Below are 25,586 nucleotides of genomic sequence, written 5' to 3'. Positions count from 1 at the left end.
GTTGTCTGGACCTGAATGTCTGGTTGATGTCAGAGAAGACTGGACAGACTGGTTGGAGATGATGGAAAAGCAACAGGGAGTTAAATAAGCACTGGTTTCAACCAAGATATGCAGAACATCACCTCTAAACACACAACACATCAAACCTGGAAGCAGCAGAAGACCACCGCGTGTTCCCTCCTGTCAGTAAGAACAGGAAACTGAGGCTACAATTCACACAGACTCACCAGAACTGGACAATAGAAGATGGAGAAACGTTGCTGGTCTGATGAGTCTCCAGTTCAGCTCCACATTCACATGGTAGGATCAGAATCTGCTGGAAACATCATGACAACATGGATCCATCCTGGTTTGGATCAACAGTTCAAGCAGTTTAGCCTCCTTAGTCCCAACATGACCTGGTTTAACCAGCACAGCCTACCTGAGTCCTGCTGCTGACCATGTCCATCCCTTTCTGAGCACAGTGTAGCATCTTCTGATGGAAACTTCCAGCAGGATGATGCACCATGTCACAAAGCTCACATCATCTCCACCATGACGATGAGTTCACTGTCCTCCAACGGCCTCCACAGTCACCAGATCTACATCCAGCAGAGCAGCTTTGGGATGAGGTGGAACGGGAGGTTCTCATCATGATGTGCAGCAACTGTGTGAAGCTTCATGTCAACATGGAGCGAAACCTCTGAGGAACGTTTCCACCTTGTTGGATCTATGACACAAATAATTGAAGCAGTTCTAAAGGAAAATGTGGGTCCAACCTGGCAGATAAAGACACACCTGTTGTGCTTTATCCTCTGAAAAATCTGTGGAAATGTCAAAAGAAGGAAAAAAATTTTTATGTGTGTTTGATCTACGTTCTTTTTTTACTTCTATTTTATTTAATGCTTTCGTTTTTCCTTTTCTAAAATCCTCAGAAACCTCTTTTTAAGAAGCATCTCATCCACAGCTGAGGGGTTTACTGACTAACAGTCCAGTGTGGGTGAATGTGCTCTCCGCTGATGGAGCTCCCCACCCCCATCAAACAGATTAACCAGCACTCCAGGGGCCGTGATGTCATGGAAAAAAGCACAACCACCTCATCACTGCACACATTAGCTCCCTCAACAGGCTTTTACTTTCATGATAACTTCATAATAATTATGTCTTCTTGTCGGGAAGCTAATTGTGGCAGGGTTTATGTCGTGTGTCCACAGCCAGCTATGAAATGTGTGTGTGTGTTATGAAGACAGCCACTCACACCAGAGGTTTTTTTTTGTTTTGTTTTTTTTGCAAAGAACAATAACAATCTTTTATTAACTTCAAATAATATCAGATGCAGCAAACAAGGATATTTTTTTTCAATCCAAAGTAGCAATATTCAAATAATTACATTCAGCCAAAAGAGGAAGAAAAGTATCAGAGGAAAAGAAAGGAGAAAGGAAGAGAGACGTTTGGGATTCAGAGCGAGAAGGTTGTGTGTGTGTGTGTGTGTGTGTGATGGTGAAATGCATCCCACTCAGGGTGAGGATGGGACAGTACATTCATTGTGGCTCGTCTCCCTTCTCATACCCTGTTAGTTCATAGTGTGGTAGTTTGTTTTATGGCTTTGCTCTCTGAACTCCCACCTCACTCCGCACCCAACCCCAAATCCACCAGGGTTCTGACACTTTTTAATTAAGACAGCATATGTGGGTCAAACTGTCTCCACATTTCACATTCAGCTCCTCCAGCAGTTGCAGTCATTCCTGGTTGCGTTTGCAGGTTTGGCTCTGACGTGCACGATCCCAGGCCCTTCAGCTTTGTTCTCCAATGGTAAGTAGGTTACAAGGTTGACAGGGGCGCCACCGCCAACTGAATATTCATACACCCTCCTGCCTTGACACTGTCCGACAGATGTTTTGATGTCTTTTTATAGCTCCTGCAACTGTCACACACATACACACACACACACACACACAGAGGAACAGGAAATCTGGAGCACTTCTCTCTGATAAGTATCCAATGTCAGCGCTGGCCTGTAGCAGCAGACTAAAATACACCGCCCAGAGACACACATGCTGGCACGACAGGGAACATGTTTCAGTCTAAAGACATCTGTCTGAGTCAAGGACGGCCGGGTTTTTCTTCCATTAGCAGGTTGAGAAAATATCAATCACATCCAAACAAAGGAGGGCTGAGAGTTTTCTGAGACAACCAACCTCCAGAGCCATCACCAGAAAGTGGCGATCATGCAGATGAAGGGGGGAGAAAAGGGACAGACATGACAGAGATACACATCTCCTCGTCATCAGCACGCTAATTGTCTGTAGGTAGCATCATTCAGATGTCCTCTTAGTTATGTAATAAGCTGCCTGTGGGGAGGGTTGGAGCGACGGGGAGAGAGGAAATGTGTGTGTGTGTGTGTGTGTGAAGAGGGAGAGGGAGGGAATGAAAGGAAGGACAGACACAAAGAGAAGTGGGAGGAAATGACAGGACACTGATAGGAGGATGGAGCGGGGACACATTCATCATGCTGTCTGTGTTTGAATCAGCTGCAAATCTTCCATTTCTGTATTTGTGAGGACAAAACGTCCACAGAAGGATGAAAATCTGAGGCAGACCACCGGCGAGGGGTTCGGATCTGGATTCTCTGCTCAGTGGACATCACTGCAAAATCTCAGCCTCAAAAAAACATATACAAAAATTAGGTAAATGTTGCTTAAAATAAGATAAATTATCTGCCAACGGAACAAGAAGACTTCCCAAAACAAGTAAAAAATACTCTTAAAACAATTCTCTGGCATAAAAACTAAGAATTATCTTTCCTTTAAATAAAAATAAGCATATATGTACTCAGTTTCAGGTTTTAATCTTACTTAGATTTCAGTTTTTGCAGTGATGAGAATCGCATCACACCAAGGTGTCCGTCTCCCGTCTCACACACACACACACTTTAAGCAGGACAGACACAGAAAGGGCTTGCACGGCGGTGGTCAACGTGAGCTGATATGTAGAGGAGAAGAGGGGTCGGGGAACAATGGCGTGCTCACGTCACCATGTCCGGACAAAAGCACAACCGCTTCGTCGGCTTTTAATGTCAACCGAAAGGACGGTGACGCAAACTGGCCTGCAGTGACCTCTCCCTACAGCAGGAACACACACATCAGATGCCACAGGGGGCCGGACGATCCATCCAGCACCAGAAGTGGTGGAGGGGAACAAAGCTGAGCTTTGACACCATGCAGGATGATGGTTAAACTGGGAGGTGAGCACATGAAAGGCACAGCTTCTATGGTTCCCCCTGAGTTGTCTTTGCCAACTCTCCTTACTGGGATCCTTTGCCTTCATTGGTTGCGTGTTAGGAAGTTACAAAACGGAACTAAAGCTTCTCCGTTTGCTTCATATTTCTGCATCGTTGGCTTTCCTTCACATCAACGCTGGGAAATCTCCAGAAAGGGTCATCCTGCGACCAGAGCTCAGCTACACAAGACACTGGTTTAAAGGGAATCGCTGCATTGGGTGAGTTTTGGAATGGACATACACTGCAAGCTCCAAGTGCTTGCTGACATCTTACAATAAACACACACACACGCGCGCGATTATATAATATACACAGTTTCACAACATGTCCAAATACAAACTTACTCATTGAGGCTTTTCTAGACAAACAGCATTGAAGTTGGGAACGAATCTGTGCTTTAATCATTTTTAGAAAATAACTCTGCACACACACACACACACACACATGCAGCACACACATACATATAGACATGGAGGATGACCGTGACAGAGTAGAGGTGTGTGCATGTGGGTGGGATGCATCGACGCTCTGGTATGGGGTTTCCTGAGTTGCATGAATGACAACTCCCTCGCGTCACCATGGAGATGAAAGGTTCTGCATGTGTCAGATAGACATGCCCTTTTTGCAAACATCATAGAAAAGGAGGGAAAAATATAGATTTAAAAGGCAAAGCTTTCCAAGAGTCAGTATGAAAGGAAAGAATGAAGTTTTCAGTAAAGGAAAGAAAAACCAGAAGTCTTGATGAGGATCATGACGAAGGGCAGAAAACAAACGTATCACAGTATCCTCTTTTGAAAAAAAAAAAACATTTCTGTTCACATTTTCACTGTTTTGTTTTGTTTTTTTTTTGTTTGTTTGTTTTGTTTCCCAGTAGACTATATCACACAGTGATAATGAAGACAAAGGAGAAATCTACAGCCACGTTAGCTTCGTGCAAAAAACCACATACACTGGCACGCCGCGTAGGCAGAAAGATCAAAGCAAGACAATGCATACAAAAATATAGAAAATCTCCAACGCAACTCATCTCTTCACAGGAAAAAAAAAATCCTTTCTGTCTCCTCCCGTCCCAACATCTACCGCTGAAGGGTCATGCTGCACATGTTTTCATTTTCTGGTGTCGGGGATCCACAGAACAGTTATGATGACGTCTGGGATAACGTGAATGACACCATGTCTGAGTGATAGAAAACTAGTACAAGAAAAGCATATCGTTTCTGTCATATCATCTGTGACGAATCCTTTTTTAAACTTTATTTTAAAATACATACTAAGTCCTGTCACTTTAAAGACATTCCAGCATTTACTCATAATTATCAGTGACAGGGTTAAATAGTTTGGCATACTCAGCAAGCCATGCCCAAAAGGATGCGATTCAGTCTCTTGCAACATAGGAGTAGGAGAACGAGAGGAGGAGAGGGCAGGTGTCAGGATGCAGTGTCAACCTGCCCCCCTCCCCCCTCTAAGGGGGGAGAAGGTGGGGGAGATTACAAGTCGTGCCCCAGACCAGATCAGCCCCTCAGTTTCAGCGCTTCAAAACATGCAGAGATAAGTCAGAGTCTGGGGCTGAGTCGCTCCGTCTGCCTGGCGTCTTGCAGGGCAGAACGTGGCGAGCTGCAGCGGGCCGGGCCGGGCCGGGCCAGGCCGCTCTGACTGGTCTGGCTCGCTGTGTTCACACCGATGAAAGAGATTGTTTGGACGCCTTCGACACGAGGAAGAGGAGGAGCAATGCTGCGAGTAAGGCAAAAGACAGATGATTTCTGGATCAGTCACACTTCCCAGATGTTGTCATGGAGACAGGGAGAAAAAAAAAAAACAGGAAGTACCCCAGGTTGATGTGGGGGGGTGAGGGTGGGGGGGAGGAGAGGAATCACTGGATGTTTGGCTCCTCTGCCCGCTCCTCCAGCTCCTCCTCTTCATCCTCTTCATCCAGGGACACCACCCCAGATGAAGCCACGTCAGACACCCTCCTGCGTGGGTCATAGTCAGGCGGGTACTCCCCCCCGTTGCCCCCCGCCTCCACCTGGCACAGGGTGCTCTCATAGTCCTTGCAGGGAGTGTCGCCGTCCTCCCCCGGCGACAGGTACGTCTCAGAGTACGACATGGAGTAGCAGGGAGAGTCCTGACCCCCGCAGGGCCTGCCGCCACGCCGCCCCCCACCCAGGCTGTGGAAGCTGCAGTCTCCCAGCCCCCCAGGCCCACTCTGCCCCACCCTCTGAAGCCGTGCCAGCAGCTCCTCCCCTCCGTGCAGCGCCGACAGGATCTTTGCAGCGAGCTCTGCGGCGTTGCTGTGGGCGTGGGAGCAGCGTTGGCCCCCCAGGTCTCGCAGCAGAGGGTGCTGCTCGTCGAGGCTGCAAAGGCTGGAGCACAGAGTGTCCGGTGAGCCAGCGGTGGGGGAGGGCTCTCTGCTGCCTCCGCTCTCTCCCGTTCCTCCCCCGCCCTCAGAGCAGGGCCCCCGCAGGCCCAGGTGGTGGCACAGCTGGCTGTGGATCAGGTCCTTCAGGTAGGGGGGGTACGACGGCACATCTGGAGCAACAATAGGAGAGGACACATGAGATGAGCCTAAAATATGACCTGAAGCTCCAGCAGCACACACACACACACACACACATTTCTGTGAGTTTAAAACCCACTGTGGAGACTCTGGAGCGTGACGCGTTCACGTGCACGGTTCTGTTTTGTTGCATTTCCAGCTTAATGAGCAGATTTCATGCAGACGCAGGTGGAAATTACAAAGTGCAACACGGGTTCGACATAAACGGCAAACTGCAGCGTTCATTCACCTTCTGAAGACCTGATCAGTCGCCGTGGCAACCAGGTAGAACCGGGGGCTTTGCTCAGTTTGCATCATCCATAACCAACAATCTACTGAAGGTCATTAAAGATCAAAGTTGTGGTTTTACAGGATCAGTGACTCGGCTCGTATTTCATGAACACACACACACACACACACACACAGGTTGGTACGTGTGAAATCTCTCTGCCTAAATGGCCTCTGCCAGAAGGTGAAAACCTGGTAACCCCTCTCACACACACACACACACACACACACACACACACAAACACACTCCACAGGCTGAACGTTATTAGCTGCAGTTCATGTTATTGGCGGCTGCGTGTAATCAAGATGAATGTTGTGGCACACACACACACACACACACACACACACACACACACACACACACACCTACACATAGACAGTGCTGGGACAATGCACGCTGTGTATTTATAACCCACTCACACAGCATCCTCACAAAGGCTCTGGCTCTGCAGCAGAGGAAATGATATTAAACTTGCAGGAGGGATATCGAATTGCGCAGAGGAACAAAAAAATGTCTTGAGAGGATGAAAACTAGGGCACTGGGACAGGGAAGGCTTCAGAGAGAGGGAGGGGGGGTGTATGAGGAAGAGGGGGTGTAATGGGTGTGTATCAATCGATAAATGGGATTTAGCGGCTGTGTATGTGTGTGTATGTGTGTGTGTGTTTACCTGTGCTCTGTGTGGTGGGCTCGTTGGCAGGCAGAAAATCTTCATCATATGAGTCATCGTTTGACTCGTCGCCATCCACCGAGGACCAGGCCCTCAGCTTCGCCTCCGCAATGGCAAACTGCTCCGCCACACCTGCAAACACACACACACATCACACACATGTGAGCGGCGTAATGCATGCAAGCAGATACGTGGTCGGCATGGCAACTAGAGGACATTCGTTCTGATTGACAGGTCTGAGCAGAGCGTTACAGTCCACGTTCTACAGCTGTTCAGCTCGAACCTTTAAGATGGACGCGGCTCGGCGTTTCTGTCGAGTCGCAGAGAAAATCCGTTCACAGGAGAGCGAAGAGGAAGCTTCTTTTCTGGTTTTAGGTTTTTTTTTTTTTCTTTTTCCATTTGATTTAATATTTAAGAAATTTTCTCATGAATGATTTATTGTTATTATTATTATTATTATTATTATTATTATTATTATTATTATTATTATTATTATTATTATTATTACATCATCATCACAATAATAATAGAGGCTTTAATAAACCCTCAACCGAGCTGTTGTCGTGATACCTTTGATCTGAGGAAATATTGGATGGAGAAACTGTTTAACAGTCACATGAACTAATTTGTGTGTTACCTCTGCATGTGTGTGTATATATATATATATATGTATATATATATATATGTATATATATATATATATACATATATATATATATATATATATATATATATATATATATAGATAGATAGATAGATAGATAGATAGATATAGATATAGATATATATAACAAAATAATAAGTCTTAACTTTTTTTTTTTTTTTTTTATTTATTACATAACTTATGCTAAATGACCATCAAAGTACAAGACTTTCAAATATGTGAGAAGTGACGTGCTTACCCACATTCTCACAAACTGAACTAAAAGAAAAATACTTAATTTTATTAATGATTATATTTTTCAAAATGACACCTGTAGCATGTTGAATCACATTTTTGGTCAGCATGCTAGCATGCTAGCATGCTAACGTTACTAAAATCCCACAGCTAATTTATTTGTTAAACATTTTGCAAATGGAAGGAATTTGCATTTGGTGGATTAGTTCTTTGTTGTGACGATGTCTCTTGGCAATAAGCCTAAAATGTCAGAGAGTGTGTTTATTTTAAACGGCGCCACTTATGTAAGGAAAATGTATTTGTGGGATGAGCAGCAGAGTTGAGTTTGTGGCTTCTCTGGAAATGCCAGTGTTGTGTTTGGTGTCATTTATTCAATGGGATGTTGGAAGTCTGAAGACATATTTGCAAGTTAACAATTTCTTTGTTTTAAAAGCAAAAGCTTCAGACTATCAGATTCTGGAGGTGGTCTCTGATAAAGTGGCTGTGGGAGCTAGCGTGTCCTCTTGGAGGACGGAGTTAAATCCCAGATTGATGATACGGGATCACCACTGGCTGCAGAGTCTCATCTCCTCATCTCTCCGCGCCGTTTCCTCGTATGATGAGTGCAACAACATCCCACTGCCTCCACCAGAAGCTGTCATGTTGGTCTCCATGTCTTCTCCACACTTTGACCCTCTGATCCAGCTGGTTTGCATGTCAACACCTGGATGACAGGAAGCTTAAAACAAAAGCCGGCAGCGGAATCAGCTGTCTGGCATACGCACAGAGTTGGAACATTTTTCATGGACCAAACCCACACTCTGCTGCTCATCCCATAAAGACATTTTCATTACAAATGTGTCTCCATTTAAAGATGAAATAACAGACTTCCCATCAGTACAATAAAATTGCCAAACAGCATCGTTACAACAAAGAAAGAATCCAACAAACACTGATTTCCAAACGTTTGTGCTGTCAGTCAGCAGCATGTTCTGTGCTATTATGGTACTGATTTGATTTCAGACCCGTCTTATTGTGTTTTTAAGCGCTGAGCAGGTCTAAATTCAACTCCAGATCTGAACAAGTCCTTAAGTAAAGATGCTTTCAGACCTCAGCAGCCACAAACAAAGACCCAAGGTCATGTAATGATGGAGCTTTTCAGCTGGTAGATGCTTCAGATTTCACAACATTTGCTCTCTTTTTTTATCCATCACATTTTCTCTTTATGATGAGTCTGGCTGTATCAGAGACTGGAGGTTTTGCAGCAGTCCTCCTGTAACGTCTGATGTGGATGAATGCTCCAGAAAGCACATCAAACAGCCAAATTCTCTGTTTCAGCTGAGACATAATGAACTCGCACCCATCAGCGCTCCTGTAATCTGGTCCTCCTCCACCTCGTCACAACATCATGGAAGCAACACGTAATTATTTCTCACACATGTTCATGTAAAACCTGTGTGACTCAGCATCTGTTGTAACCAATAAGCTGTAAGATCAGACTGCCTGATCTTCTACAATCAGACTGTGAATCCAGCTGTCATTTCCTCTGCACCCCCCCACATTCACCCATCTTTTCATCCATCTGCTTTGTATTCCTCCCCGTCCTTCTCGACGCCACCTTTCTCTTCCAATCATCTCTCAATAACATTCTCCATCGACTCGCCTGACTCTCCTCATTCCTGCTGCTGGCTGGATTTTCCCCCCGCAATCTTTCAGCTCCCTCTCCTCGCTCTCCTCCTCTGCATGTCTCTCGCTCCGGCTCTCTCTGTGGTGAACACTCAGTATTCATGTGTTGTCTCCCACAGAGGGAGAGATCGATCCTCTCATTCATCTCCCTGCGTTGCTGGGCCCTGAACCCTCCTCACACACACTGCCGCATCCTCCTGCAGATGAAATTGTTCAGCCTGCTCTTTAGTTCTCCTTTGAAAGTCCCTTTTAATTCTTTCAGCGGAGGAAGACAGATGGCATTCACCTGCTGCAAACATACGTTTTAATATCACCGACCCACATACAGCAGCGCACACAAGCCCATTATAGAGAACAGAGCACGCCAACAGTGTGTGTGTGTGTGTGTGTGTGTGTGTGTGTGTGTATGTGTAAAGCGATGCAGCAACATGTGGGAGGTAGCCTACTTTCAGGCCTTTTGTTATACTTCTGTAAAAAAAAAACATAAACTTGGAGGTTATTCTGTACGATAACTCCAATAAAATAGATCAACAGAAATGATTTTTCATTTTCAGAATATTTTATGTCAAGGTCTCAGCGTCGGGTCGAACGTGCACAGCGAACGCCGCCGTATTAAATGTAAATCACTGTCAGGCGTCACTCTCCTGCGCCGCCTGGGATTGCGTATTCAAACTGAATTTTGCAGCCTTTTCAGTGGGGTTGACCTGCAAACGACAAAGCTACGTCCTTTTCGTTGTCTTTGTAGTTGTGTCATAGTGTTGACGATAAAACTAAAATGTAGTTTAGATGATCTGTTATTTATTTTATTTGTGAGTCATATAATGCAGCGATAACAGAAATGAAAAAGCATTTCTACAAATGAATTTTCATTTTCAAATCTGACGTTTTTAATTGACTTTTGGAGACTATTTGCATGTTTTGAAAGTGAAATCCTAAATGTTTTTTCTTTTCCATTTTAATGAAGTTACAAAATGATCTGTGCTGCTTTATTCTGGGAATGAAAAAGCTTCTCTGTTGATCCGACTTTATTAGAACTGCGCTACAGAGTCGCGTATTTCTGCGCTGTGGCTGCAGATCGGATCCATTTAAAGCGTCTCGTTCACACACGTCAGCATCGTCTTCATGTCTGACAGCCGACGACGACGCTGATGTTTTCACATCGGATGAGGAAGTGACGAAGAGGTTCTCTGACTGGATCATCTGTCAGATGATCCAAGCTGAGGGGAGGACCACCGGCCAACCAGTAGCCCCCAGTAGAAACGAGATGAATGAATGACATGAAGAAAGAACTCAGATGAGAGATGAGGAGGAGGAAGATAGAGGAAGGATAAATGAAGGGATACATGAACAAATGAGGGATGGATGAATGATGAGAAAGCAGGAAGACCAGACGGATGAGTGGATGAGAGTGAGGATGGTGAGAAGACAAGAAACGGAGAGATGATGAACAGATGTGATCAGGAAGAATGGATGAAGAACTGAGGGAATAAAAGCCAGAATAAATAAAAGCCAGAGTGCAGGATAGATGAAGGCTGAGGGAGAGGAGGATGGATGAGGACGGGATATGAGTGGGTGAAGCAGGTAAAAGAAGCTCAGCTGGCTTCAGGGAGTAAGCGGAGGCGTGGCCTGGATTCTGAGTTAACTGGTTAACTGGTTAACTGGTTAGCCTCGGCTCAGGAGAGCGACTGCTTCCATGTGATCCATACAGATGAGAGGAGAAACAATCCTCAGTCAGTGGACGCAAACACTCGCTTCACAGACATCTTCACTAACTGACGTTCGCACGGCATGCCCAGTCGCCGTGGTAACAGCATCATCGAGCTGCAAGGAGAAGCTGACAGCAATGAAACGAGTCAGCACAACGGGTACCTCCGTGATGAAGCTGCGAGCTGCAGAGACAACGCTCCGCAACTTTTAGATAAGAACAAGAAGAGCATCTGTGTTTTTGTGTCATTTACAAGACAGATACAGCAGTCGTGCACTGGGGGGGCCGAGGGTCAAACTACTGAGCATGTGCACTCAGGTACGTGTTGCACTCCTGATAAAGCAGTATCTTTGAATCATCTTATCAGCAGCTTTTAAAGGCAACGCTCACATGACGGCGTTAGGACTAGATAAGCTGTGTAAACAGGTATTAAAGAGGGGAGGAATCAGCAGAACGAGGAGGCACAGAGGAAAATCGCTCCGTCATGGTGGCAGTAGCCAGGGGCAAAACCTTACTGTGCAAATTAACCTTGAAAGTCTGCATTGCAGGGGGTGAGCAAGCCAGTGAACGGATGGAGAACAGGCAGGACGGAGCGAAAAACACGGAAAAACCAGTCGAACGGAGACGGAGGTGATGAAGAGGAGGGACAACCAGATGGAGGACAAGTTGGTGAAGAACAAAGCCGTTTAAGAAGTCGTCTGTGTGTTCAGGTTTAATTACGTCGTGCAGTTAATGAGAGTTCTGATTCATTTATCTGTAAAGGGACAGTTCCATGTTTTCCATCAGCAGTCAGCATGTTCTGGATGAAACATGTATGTTGCATGTGCTCCTCTGGAGAGGAAAAGTTTTGACTGCTGGGATGTTGAGATTTATATCTGAATAACTGCATTCAGATGCGTCAGATTGCATCATGGGAGGCAAAGGATTCGGTCGCTTCTCTCACCGCACAACATCACCTCACTGCCACCAACAATCTGCTTCAGGTTGCTGAGATCTGACTCTTTTCGCCAGATGTGATCTGTCCACCAGCAAGTAATCAGATTACAGTTCCCTTTATATAAAAAACCTTTTCCCCATGTGTGAAACATACAGTTTCAGAGACATTTTGCATCACTTTATGGTAGAAACTTTGCTGAAAACCTTGTTGTAGACCATGTGATTCAGGTCTCCTGCCCCCTGGTGGACACCAGAAAGCAGAAGATTACACTGCAATCATTTTGACTTATTACATGGTAATAAATGGTGAAAATAGCAAAAAAAAATAAATTGCGAAATCTTTTTTCAGCAGTTAAAAATTTTTTTCAAAATTTGGACTTTTCTGCCCCATGGTTCCAAGGCTAGGCTTTAAAGCCGGGGTAGGTAATGTTGGGGAGCAAGCAAGATGTGAAAGTGGCACCCTGTCATGGCTCCTCCCCCTGTCATGGCTCCTCCTCCTGTCTTGGCTCCTCCCCCTCTGGTTCTGCTCCTTGCATGATCCGAGACTTTTTTATTCGTAGCTTTTTCCACCAACAATTTTCTCTTTCTCTGTTTAGCAGGAAGAGGCAAATAAACCGAGCCGGGTCGGGAAATCCTTCCTGCATTTTCTCAGCCATGTTTACCTTCAGAGTTTCTTCTTCACTACTTTGTATTTTCATCCTAACACGCTGTTTATATGCAGGGTGTGGCTATCAGGTATGCACTGCTGGAGGGGGAGGAGGGGAGCCGGGAGAAGAAGCTTACGAAATATAAGAAATGAACAACTCCATTTGGGTCTGAGTTTTTACAGATTTAAAGTAAACTGAGGGGTCTAACTATATTTCTTATTGTTCATGATTACAAAATGTACAGACTACTATCAGGACAAGGAACCACTTCACCCAAAGGAAAAAAGAAATGTCTCTGAGCAACATTACCTACCCCAGCTTTAAAAGGTTGACAGTACAAAGCCGACACACCTGCTAACTGGCTGACTTTGTGAATTGATGCACACACCTCATCAGTGTGTGTTTTCACACAGCAAAAGCACTTGGAAGAAACACACACATCCCAGGTGTGTGATGCTGGGTCAATACAATATAAAAAAGTGAAGTCGGCTCGGTAAAAAATGCTCCTGAACCAGGTTTGGGCCAGTAGCGCTTCCACAGACACACAGCCAGCATGAAGACGCCTCTTCATATAAACAGTCCCCCTGATGTCACCTGATGGGATCAGACACATCCACACACAGTCTAAATAAACATGTATACACACACAGATACGCGTTTGTATATATTAGAGGTGGTGTCTTCATGCTGACTGTGTGTCTGTGAAAAGGATCCTGCCTGAAACGTCACATTTCTAAAGGGGTTCAGGACTTTTTCATACGGTTTTCACACATCTAGCCATTAACAGCAAGCATGTGATGGTCGCCGCACACATAAACGCTTTGTTTGACATCATAGTCATAAGTTCTTCACATTGTTGAAGTAGTTGTATTGGGAGAGTACATATGTACTTAACCTTTTCTAGTTTCAACTTTGTTTCAGTTTGATTTTCCATTAACTTCTGTTGTGTGTGTGTGTTTGTGTGTGTGTGTGTGTGTGTGTGTGTGTGTGTGTGCGTTTACAGGCGCTGCAGTACTGATTTACACAGAAACTGCAGATTAAGTTGAACTAACATGGCTCTTCATGGTGGGAAAATTAATCTTTTTTGTCACTGTTTATTAACTTATCTTTCTGAGTTTCCTGTTTGGGTTTGATTATTATAACTAGTTCCAAGAAACTAACTATTTTCTGGCTCCGATTGATTGATAGATATAGATAGATAGATAGATAGATAGATAGATAGATAGATAGATAGATAGATAGATAGATAGATAGATAGATAGATAGATAGATAGATAGATAGATAGATAGATCTCTCCGTCCTGTCTGAGGTGTGTATTTGTCAAGTGGTTTGTAGAGTAGCATCAGATGTGACAGAAAGGAGTCATTTTCCTGTAAAGTTGATGAAAAGCAGAAGAAACGCTGTATCTTACCAGCAGCGAAGCGTGCCTCTTGCTCTCCCTCCGTCAGGTCAGAATAGGAGTTGAAGTCCGACTCGAGGGCTGCAGGAGTGTCCATAGGCTTGCACCAGCCTTTCCACTCTATCAGATGGGCCACTCTGCCCTGCGCCATCGCTGTGGGCTTCGTCACATGGTCCTTCACTACCTGTGAAATGCCTGCATGACAGATATCGTCCTTAAAGCTACATCATGTTCACTGAGCATGAGCACTGACAACGGCGAGGCAGAATAACTGACCATGCAGGGAGGATCGTGCCAACGCAGCAATCTCTTGAATGGTGAGAGCTCTTCTTGATTTTGGTAACATCTCAATGGTGTCATCAACATTCACCTGAAACAACAATAAATAAATGAAAGCTCAGAGTTCCAGCAGGAATGTTGTGATCACACGCTGCGGTGACTCACTGGGAAACCCTGCGCCGCCTTTCTGCGGAGAAGAGACTCCTCTAGTCAAAGTACTACAGTTACTTCACAGTTCCTGAAGGCCTTGAAAACCAGAGGATTTTCTCTCTGCACGCAGTGTTTTAATGAGTCACAGCTACAAACGTGAGCACAAGCACCTACTTCTACAGAATAATAAGCATTTCAGGAGCAACTCTTCTGTGCATTTCCGCTGAATTATGTAATCCAGCACAGAAAAAGGTCTGGTTTCCACACAGAAACAGGCTGAAGGACTGCAGGTCAGTGAGGCTCGAAGCAGGCTGTGGCTGCATTACACCTTTTTAAATTAGCCTGCGAGCTAATTAGCAAGCCAGCAGTTTGTTCAGGTAACTGAGGTCAAACTTCTCAAGCTACACAGTGTTCAGTTTTGCCCCCGACTGGCAGACATTTATGCAACACAAATCATTCAAAGAGGTTTATTAGAAAAACAACAGATCTGCGTTCGCAGCGCTAAACAGGCCGCATTAAGAGGACGAGACAAAACACGTACGCCTCCTCTTTCCTGTCCTCTCCTCCATCAACTCGGTCTTTTCAGTGAAGTCAAACCACAGAGGGAGTATCAAGTGTTGACAAGTTCCTTTGTCTGCAAACTCCTTCTATAACCTGACCTATTCTCACGCTGGAAACAGGCACATCAGCAGCTGATGTCCCCACGTCGCTGCTCAATATGGGTCAGCACGCTGGGCAGAGTCAGCGGTTTGATGGCTGCTTTGGTGGTGCAGGACTGACTGGAGTCTCAGCTTTCATTTAGAGGAACATCATTTAACAGAGACGGGAAGACAACTTCACTGCTGAGTCTCACTGTAGTTAAAGCTTCATTTTCCTTCCTTTCATCCAGGTTCAGACTTTGATGATCAACTCAGCTCATCTCAGAAGCATCATTCTGAGTCTGACCTCACTTTTCTCTGACAAACAGCTGAATGATCAGGTTGTACACAAGCAGAGGGGATCCTGGTGGTCTGCGATGGTATCGTCCGCCGCCGCGGGGCGTGATAATCCTCCTGCGCCGCAGAGCAGCTCACAGATAATCCGGAGGAGACGTGGCACGCACCCCGGAGGAGATCTGGGATGATATATTGTATTGGCTTTTAATTAAAACTCAGATGCTGTCCACCCACAGCGGAGCATATTCCAGACTGCTGCACTAAGAAGTCGTCTCAGTTTGGTGTGGGAGGATTTTATAGGTCCTCAGGGGAAATGCCTGTCTCAGCTGTCTCCAAACTTATTCCACTAGCTTTTTTTTTTTTTACAATGAAGCATCAGGTGACGATATGATGGAGACGGTGGAAAAACAAACCATTTCTGCACACATTCTGTTATCCCTGAAGATGGAAATGTGTTTTAAGTTTGAGTCTTTTTCAAAGTTTTTTTTATTGTTAAAAAATGTAGATATATTTACATGTACGTACAGGTGAATGTTTGTGTAGAAAACCTATAGAAAATACATTAAATATTTATTTGATGGCGGCAGTGGACAATTAGAAGAAGGGAAAGGAAAAAGAAGCAGTTTAGTAGTTTAGAAGTAATTGTGTCTATTTGTTTATATTTATTAAAAAAAATAGCAGCCATTTCTGCCATTATACCATCTGTATTTATAATCATTCTAATTATTATAAACTGCTAATAATAAATGTATCATTATAAACATGAAGGCTATGTAGATCTGCGCTTGGTTTGTGATACTATAAACACTATGATCATTGTGTAAAGTCTTATGATTATTAATAACTCCATTATTATTATGCTCCATTAATATTATGATTGTCATTACTGTTGTTTTTATAATTATTGTTACTATTATAATTAATATTTTTAAGACCAATTTGTAATCCCTAATATTGTTATTGAGCATTTAACATTTGGTTAAACATGTTTCCAGTGTTAGATGGTTTGTGTGTTTTTGTTCTGGTAAAACTTTTTTCTCTCTTCTTTAAAAGAAGGAAATAAAAATCAAACTAAAACAAAGTTTCTGTATCATTCTGCCTGGTAACTCTGCTGAGCTGCATCTCAATCCACCACATGCACCTTTACACCCTCCTCCACACTAAAACACTCCGACATAATCCCACATTAAAGCTGAATTCCAGTAATACGATCCCCACATTTTAAGATTCATATCCAACATAAGCATCGTGTGTGTGGCGGTGGAGATAGTTGCACCTCATCAGAACTGAAGTGCACAAATATGCACATAATGCTGGGAAAAAGGCAGTAAATCTGCTGCTTAGAGGGCCTGTTTGAGTCACACGTTGCAACATTAGGCGCTGAACTCCAGGAGATGCAACCTGGTGATGTACAATGTATCTTCCACATGCTGGTTCTCACACATAAAGTTTAATTTCATGTCTTTGTTTCAAGGGAAAATCCGAGTCAATCTTTGTCGAACCGTTTGGGTTTAGGTTCCTGCATCCTACCTGCATCCTGCCTGCATCCTGCCTGCATCCTGTCTGCATCCTGCCTGCATCCTGCCTGCATCCTGTCTGCATCCTGTCTGCATCCTGCCTGCATCCTGTCTGCATCCTGCCTGCATCCTGCCTGCATCCTGTCTGCATCCTACCTGCATCCTGTCTGCATCCTGCCTGCATCCTGCCTGCATCCTGTCTGCATCCTGCCTGCATCCTACCTGCATCCTGCCTGCATCCTGTCTGCATCCTGTCTGCATCCTGCCTGCATCCTGTCTGCATCCTGTCTGCATCCTGCCTGCATCCTGTCTGCATCCTGTCTGCATCCTGCCTGCATCCTGCCTGCATCCTGCCTGCATCCTGTCTGCATCCTGTCTGCATCCTGCCTGCATCCTACCTGCATCCTGCCTGCATCCTGCCTGCATCCTGTCTGCATCCTGTCTGCATCCTGTCTGCATCCTGCCTGCATCCTACCTGCATCCTGCCTGCATCCTGCCTGCATCCTGTCTGCATCCTGCCTGCATCCTGTCTGCATCCTGCCTGCATCCTGCCTGCATCCTGTCTGCATCCTGTCTGCATCCTGTCTGCATCCTGCCTGCATCCTGCCTGCATCCTGCCTGCATCCTGCCTGCATCCTGTCTGCATCCTGTCTGCATCCTGCCTGCATCCTACCTGCATCCTGCCTGCATCCTGCCTGCATCCTGTCTGCATCCTGCCTGCATCCTGTCTGCATCCTGCCTGCATCCTGCCTGCATCCTGCCTGCATCCTACCTGCATCCTGTCTGCATCCTGCCTGCATCCTGCCTGCATCCTGCCTGCATCCTACCTGCATCCTGTCTGCATCCTGCCTGCATCCTGTCTGCATCCTGTCTGCATCCTGCCTGCATCCTGCCTGCATCCTACCTGCATCCTGTCTGCATCCTGCCTGCATCCTACCTGCATCCTGTCTGTATCCTGCCTGAATCCTGCCTGAATCCTGCCTGCATCCTACCTGCATCCTGTCTGCATCCTGTCTGCATCCTGTCTGCATCCTGCCTGCATCCTGTCTGCATCCTACCTGCATCCTGCCTGCATCCTGTCTGCATCCTGTCTGTATCCTGCCTGCATCCTACCTGCATCCTGTCTGCATCCTGCCTGCATCCTGCCTGCATCCTACCTGCATCCTGCCTGCATCCTGCCTGCATCCTGTCTGCATCCTGCCTGCATCCTGTCTGCATCCTGCCTGCATCCTGCCTGCATCCTGCCTGCATCCTACCTGCATCCTGTCTGCATCCTGCCTGCATCCTGCCTGCATCCTGCCTGCATCCTACCTGCATCCTGCCTGCATCCTGCCTGCATCCTGTCTGCATCCTGCCTGCATCCTGTCTGCATCCTGTCTGCATCCTGTCTGCATCCTGCCTGCATCCTGCCTGCATCCTGCCTGCATCCTACCTGCATCCTGTCTGTATCCTGCCTGAATCCTGCCTGAATCCTGCCTGCATCCTACCTGCATCCTGTCTGCATCCTGTCTGCATCCTGTCTGCATCCTGCCTGCATCCTGTCTGCATCCTACCTGCATCCTGCCTGCATCCTGTCTGCATCCTGCCTGCATCCTACCTGCATCCTGCCTGCATCCTGCCTGCATCCTGTCTGCATCCTGCCTGCATCCTGCCTGAATCCTGCCTGCATCCTGTCTGATGCAGAAAACACAGAGAAACACTTTTCTCTGGCCTTTCTGTTAGTGTGAAAGTTGAAGGGTTAAGGGGATGAGGCTTAGTGGTTAGACAGGTGGACTTGGAACCAGTTTAAAGTCCCCAGTATGGCAACAAAGTGGAACCACTGTGGGAACCAAATAAAGGCCTTTAACCCCCCAACTTCCCGTGTGATGGGTCAGTAGCGGAGGCGAATTTCCCAGTAGGAATAACTACAGTACATAAAGTCCTGTAAAGATGGAGGCTGGCCCGTAGTGACGCTTGGAGCGGCTCGGATTGCTCTTCTCATCAGGCAATGAGCTGATCTGTGTGAGAAACCAGTCAGACCAGTGCGATGACTGCTTCAATGTGTAGAAAATAACCCAAACATCTCTGCTACAGTAAAACCCGTTCCTGCCTCTATACTTTCCCACACTGGGAACATTGCCATGGCAACCAGTCACCATGGAGCAACCCGTCTGCATGCTTGCATGACGTCAACAACAGTAAAAAATGATGTGCTTCCCTGTTTTCCTTGCTGCTTGTGCAGTGAGCTCAGCCGTCTCCCACAGTGACCAGTATTCAGTAACACACCTGCCCATGAAGACAGTGAGGCTGCGCTTCCTAATGGATCACTTAGAGGCTGCTAATCCCCGCGTCACATCACATTCACACCCAGATGGTGTGTGGCACGGTGGAATCTTCACCACTGTTACCGTCATCATCACCTCAGTGCAACATAAGGCTCCGTCTTTCGTCGTCCAGCATGAATTCAGGCTAATGCACCCGCTGTAGTGACCCGCCGTTTGACCTTCATTTGATTGCAATCAACTGGACACAGACACAAATGTGTTGCACTGCAGGTCTGTCTGCACGGCTCTTTTCTCCACAGGCCAGAGGCATCACACATCACTGAAACCCCATTTCCATTTCCAAACAGAAAATTAATTGTAAACGAAGCCGAAAGACATGTAAATAACTATAAAAACCTACCGTTTAACATTAATTTTCAAAAAAAAAAAAAAAGTAAAAACTGAAGTGGCGAAATATCCCTGGGCTGAAACTTACATTACAGACCTGAATAGATTAATTAATAAGGTAATTATTCAACTTGGAAGGTTGGGAAAATAATTTTCCGCTTCATATGGTGAATTACAAAGAGACTGTCATCTCTGATTAAATCTGTTAGAAGCCTGAGAAGGTTATAAAACACTACCATACCTGTAGCCTGCATCCAATCATCACAGCAAAACGGAAGTGCTCCTCAGATAGAAAAAAAATATTGATATTTTGGTACAAAAAGTGAATTTTCACCATTTAATATGAGCTCCTTTCACAACTTAAATTAAAATAGGAATAATTTAGCCTTGTATTAATAATAAGAATCATGTTCACTGCATGAAAAGATCAGCAAAATAACCTGATGCCTTCACTGTTTCAGTAAAACAGCAGAGATGTGAGCTTAAACATTGATTTAACTATTTAAATAGTTCACTTCTTAACATAGAGTTCCAGCAGAAGAGCCCTCGGCTCGTGAAGTGTTTTCACAGCAGACATGTTGGCGTGTTGTTGAAGGGAAAGCCGACACTCCAGTTAAAGAAGCTGGCTTAATGTCACAGCTTAAAGGGATGCTTTGAGGCACTGATGCACCATTAATTCCACCAGTTTGTTATCAGAAAACATCTCCAAAGTGGAGCAGTGTCACCATTTACAGCTTCAAACTGTTAGATCTGCTTCATATGATCAGATCAGAGCTCGTGCAACCCCAAACCATGCATGCTTTAATAACCCTGACCATGTCGCCTCTTAGACAAGACGCTTTGCAGGAAGCTCCAAAACCACACCTGCTTCCAAAACTCAGACTTTTCTGGGATAAAGAGAGAGTTGAGCGGCACCTTGCTGAAGTCCAGGACCCTCAAAGGTGCTGTCAGTATCAGTCTGCGTGCCAAGCAGGTCCGCGTGTTCCCCAAAAGCGTGAGGTCAGAAACGGAGCTCGCCGCGCTCCAGTCCACGCGCAACGAACCGTCAACCGCAACTGTCAGGAGGAAGAGAGCCACGTGAAGGTTACAGCAGCTGGACAGTCGTACACCTCATAGCCGCTCCGCACACAGCCATAAACTAAAGCCTGCGAATATGACAAATATCATAACAGGCTTTGGTTTAAAGCTGGAGCGAGAAAAGAAGACAGACGATGAGTTTCAGGAGCCTCTGTAAGGATGCAGTCACCATGCCAACCCATGCCTCCACCAGGAGCCCAGGCCAGCAGCTCAGGATTGATGACCAAGATGAGATGTTGTATCTCACTGCAGTTCCCTCCTCCATAAAGAACCATGAAGACCAGATCAACACGTGACAAAATGATCAGATAAGTCCAATTTTTTTATGAGGTCTTTATTTTGTCACTTTAACCAGATCTAAAATTAAAAAAGCACCCATTTTTATAGGGAAATTTACCATTTATTACCATATGTGACATGTCAAACTTTTTACAGTGTATTTTCCTACTTTCTGGTGTCCATTAAAGGTGGAGTATGTAAGATTTTCAATATTTTCAAAATAAATTAACTAATAAAATAACTACAATCATAATTAGAAAGTTTTTTTTAAACATGTAGGTTTCAGTCTGTTCATATTTGATGCGCTATTAAATTACAAGTTTGAGTAATGACAAATGACAAAAAGCACTTTTTTTTACTGGTAGGCAAACATTTAAGAAGGGTCTTTAAACTTGTAATTAAACTTGTACTTTAATAACACATCAAATATGGACAGACTTGAATCTACATGTTTAAAAAAAAATCTAATTATGATTGTAGTTATTTTTTAGTTTTTGGTTTTTTTTAAATATTGAAAATCTTACATACTCCACCTTTAAGGAGCAGAAATCACATCATGTCCAGAGAAATTTCAGGAAACACTTACTATAAAGTGATGCAAAAGCTCTCAGAAACTTTATGCATCATATATGTCCCGCTTGGTTCTTATGTGTTAAACTTAAATATTTCCATTTTGTTTTAAACAGGCACCTTTAAGACACAGAGATGCCTGCAGAAGTTTTTATTTATTTATTTTAAAGTTTGCATCACTTCCAGAAAGTGCTTGTATCAGGAGAAGAAGCGTCCTTTGCAAGTGTTTGGACTTCATTCCTGCAGCAGACTGCATGTAGTGAGATAAGACAGGGTGAGGTGTGAGGGAGAAGCCTGCTTCCATGCACTTTAAAGCCATGCTCTACATGCAGGTAGGACTCCTCCAGGAGCACACAGCCCTTTTATATTTAATGAAGCTGCAACGCTTTTGTCGGTGAGAGAGAGGCTGAGAACAAGCGACATGCCTGTGGTGGCATTATGCAACATGTTTACCAGGGTTGTAACTACACAGCAGTTCAGCGATCAGCGATGCAATATTATCGCTCCAAACTGAAAATATGGATCAAACATGGACACAGTAATCCTCTGCAAGACGTTCACGCTGAATCTTTCCATTTTCTTTGCTCTAACAAGCAAAACCAAAGCTGTGGTGTGTAACTGTGATAAAGTCAGACTCTACTGGTTGTTATAACAAAGTTATAAAAATATTCGGTTTGCGACTAAACAGGACTAAATCATCATCTTAGATGCTTCATCCTCTGCAGATTATTCTCCAGCTTTGACATAAAATGGATCACAACTAACCTGAACTATGAATGTCTGAACATTTAATGCTTAATTTTATTCATCATATTTACTGGGAAAATATAGTAAACAGACTATTTTCTAATTCTTTATATAACATTGATAAGAGAAGCTCTTTTTGTCTTATTCTGACTGACAACCTGGTTGTCGTTATGTTGACGAATCTCAGGAAAAGCAGCGCCGTATTGTGTGAATCACGTGATAAACGTGAGGTAATGACACTGTTCGAGCCACGGTTTGTTAATTGATATGAATGGAAGTGATTTTGTTAAATCATCTCATGTCAGTCCGAATCGGTGCATAATTTGTGCAGCCAAACATGGAATCTGCATCGATATAATAAAAGTGATCAGACTTGTTTTTTACATTCCTGCTGTTTACCTGTGTTGCGTCGTGCGCTGCAATCTGTGGCGTCATCGTCACCAAAAACTTCCATTTCCTGCATGAAAAACTGCCTGATGACATCAGGTTTGGCTTATGATGACCGACAGTCCCCGGAGACAGTAAAGGGACCACCGTTCCACATCAACACAGAAACGTTGCAGCTCTCAGCAGACATTTCAACACCTGGACAGCTCCCACACACACGCCCACAGTCGCGCGCATGCTCACCACTCTTCAAATCAGATTTGCAAAACGAGATTAAGAGGTGGGCCCCTCTAAATGTCAGAGCCTGGCTCCTGTTTCCAGGCCCCCGCTGCAGGGAGGCGGTTCTGGTTACAACAACTCGCTCGATTAGTCACCAGCACCCGTCTCACATACTGGGTCCAATGGGAAGAGGGTCAGTCCCTCTGCGGGTCAAAGACCCGCCGTTTAGCAGCGCGAGCTCAGGTTCCCAGCAGAACAATCCAATATGTTCCGTTTATCTGGGTGTGATCGGATCACATGCCTGGGAAGCATTGTACCACTGAATCTAGGCCACATTAGTCAATCAAAGAATTGTTTAGAGGAGTGAAAGATGCGCACGTGCTTTGGACAGATTATTTTCCAGAACGTGACCGTCATTTGAGCCCATCCTAAACCCGGGAGAGGGGAGGGTGTGATTCTGTGAAGGTGTCATAATGACCACACCGCCTCCAAACATGTATAAAAGTAATGAAACAGAACCAAATGAGCCTTTTGTAGAACAGCAAACAAAAACTTGGGGCGGGGTTAAGAGTGCGGTCACTGTCATCTCTGAAATCTGATTGGACACCCCAGATGGCACGCAGGTGATTGACAGGTCACTGGAGGACAGAAATGGCTTTGTATCAATACACTAGTTTCAAATAAATGTTTTAAAATAGTTTCCTAATTAATCATCTTTTATTGTTGACATCCGCGAGTAACTAATGTTAGCCTACGTGAGGTATTAACCTGGTGTTAGCATGAAGCTACGTAGCAGTGCTAAGCTAGTTAAAGGTTAGCACTAGATAACTTTTGGTGAATACATTCAATGGACATTATGGGCACAGGCCCAGGGGCCCACGCCCACTTGGTGCCCGTGTGGGGCCCATGTAGGGAAAACACCAGCAGTTTGAACATAAAATGAAATGTATATAAAAGCCAGATAGTTACACCACATTGTTCAGTTCGTTGCTATTGGTACCACTGGCTGAGAGATGTTAGAAATGTCATTTCACAGTGTATTATTCACAATTTTCACAATGTTGCGGTGGGGAAGGGGGCCCCTGGAACACTCTGGGCCCAGAGGCCTGTGCACTTTATTTCCGGCCCTGATGTTAGCCTATGTGAGTTAGCATGAAGCTACGTAGCAGTGCTAATAGGTTAGTACTAGATAACTTTTGGTGAACACATTTAGGAACAACACATTAGTTCATCAGAAGCTCAACTATCTGTGTTAAGATTAAGCTACATGATCTAGTTTAATGTAAACAAAGCTAGCAAGGCTGCTGATTTAAAAGTAGCATGCTAGGTATGAAAATGGAGAAATGTAGACGGTCACCAGACTTTTCCCTTTCAGGTCTGTCCAATTAAAAATGTAGTTTGACCTTCCAGGTTTTTTTTAACTTGGGGATTTAACTAAATGTAATGAAAATAAACTTTTCAGAGGATATTTACGACTTCATACTAAGTAATACGTCAGAATTATAAAAGGCCAGTGTCGTGTTGTGCTTACTGGGAGGTGGCAGAAGCAATAAAAGATGCAAAATGTCTCAGAAACTGTATATGACCTGACAAATACCTTTTCTTTAGGGATTATTTCTTTAGGAAATATAAGGATCAAGAGAAAGGGAGACATTTTAGTAAAGCGGGAGGACACAGATCAGGCCGATGTGGAACCACCTAAATCACTGTGGTCAGGAGACAAGATCCAGTCTTCCACCAAAAGCCATCGATCCGTCTACAAACACACAACACTGCACCCATATTGTAAATGTTTCCATTTGGTTGACCAGATTATTAACGTGAAGATGTTTTATTTCTCATGCCTTTCTAATGTGATCACACAGGTGTGTGTGTGTGTGCGAGTGTGTAAAAGTCCAGCTCCACGCGTGTCTAATTTGTCTCTTAATCTGAGTTAATCTGCTTCTCCTGACTCTGATCTCTCACAGACCTCTTCCCTAGAGGACAAAAAAATGTTCTTTTCATTTAATATCTCCGTTCATACTGTGGCTCTGGCTCACATTCACACACTCCTCATTCTCCTCCGTAGTTTCCGTTGTCGTGGAAACTGCAGATGGAGAGACCTCCACCATGCATCTCTCTCTCTCTCTCTTCCAGGCAGACTTAGAAGCGAATTAACGCAATTAGGTCAAGACCAAGCAGCGGTGTGATAGCACACATGTTCAGGCTGCAGGGTAAATAAAAGGCAAACAGGTGGCAGAGTGATAGCCGGGGGGGTGAGCCCAGAGAAAGCCGCTCAGGGTGGGTTTTATGGGGCTACAGCGCGTCCTTACGCGACAAGGAGACGGGGGGCAAGGCGCCATGATCATCAAGTGGAGGGTGACCTAACAGCGCGAGAATAACACAATATCTGGGTTTGATGGGGGGGGGGGGGGATGGAGACGATGGATGTGAGTCAGGTTGGATTTAGAGCCAGTCGCGAGCGGAGAGGTTGGGGGGGGGACATAGAAAACGACCCCCGGAGACACAGAAGAGATGGGAGCACATAGATGTGGTGTCTTGGTAAAAAACCAAATGGTCATCTTTTTAAAAAAAAAAACAAAAAAAACAAAAAACTGAAACTGTAAAGAAGCAAACAGGCTTCATAAAGAAAAAAAAACAACCCTGACGTGCAACTTGTGCGCGCTCTCGTGCGTGCGAATGAAAATCAGAAACGTGTCCCACCTTGCAGCTAAACTGGGTCAGCGCGGTCAGAACCATCGTGCCAGGACTGGACTCCACGCCACAGAATGACCAG

General features: G+C 44.9%; 1 protein-coding gene across 1 annotated transcript; it reads right to left on the bottom strand.

Annotated features, from left to right (window-relative positions):
- Positions 1–5,129: 5,129 nt before the first annotated feature.
- Positions 5,130–25,549, bottom strand: fam131ab (family with sequence similarity 131 member Ab; the record flags this gene model as incomplete). Its single annotated transcript, XM_079246556.1, has 5 exons — positions 5,130–5,785; positions 6,749–6,880; positions 14,012–14,194; positions 14,276–14,369; positions 25,514–25,549. The coding sequence occupies 5 exons, from the start codon at positions 25,547–25,549 to the stop codon at positions 5,130–5,132; spliced, it is 1,101 nt and encodes a 366-aa protein (XP_079102682.1).
- Between the last annotated feature and the right edge of the window lie 37 nt (positions 25,550–25,586).

Source organism: Telmatherina bonti (assembly GCF_933228915.1).
Source record: "Telmatherina bonti genome assembly, chromosome: 9".
Lineage (NCBI taxonomy): Eukaryota > Metazoa > Chordata > Actinopteri > Atheriniformes > Telmatherinidae > Telmatherina > Telmatherina bonti.
Note: the sequence above shows the minus strand (reverse complement) of the source record. Positions and strands in the feature narration are given on the sequence as shown.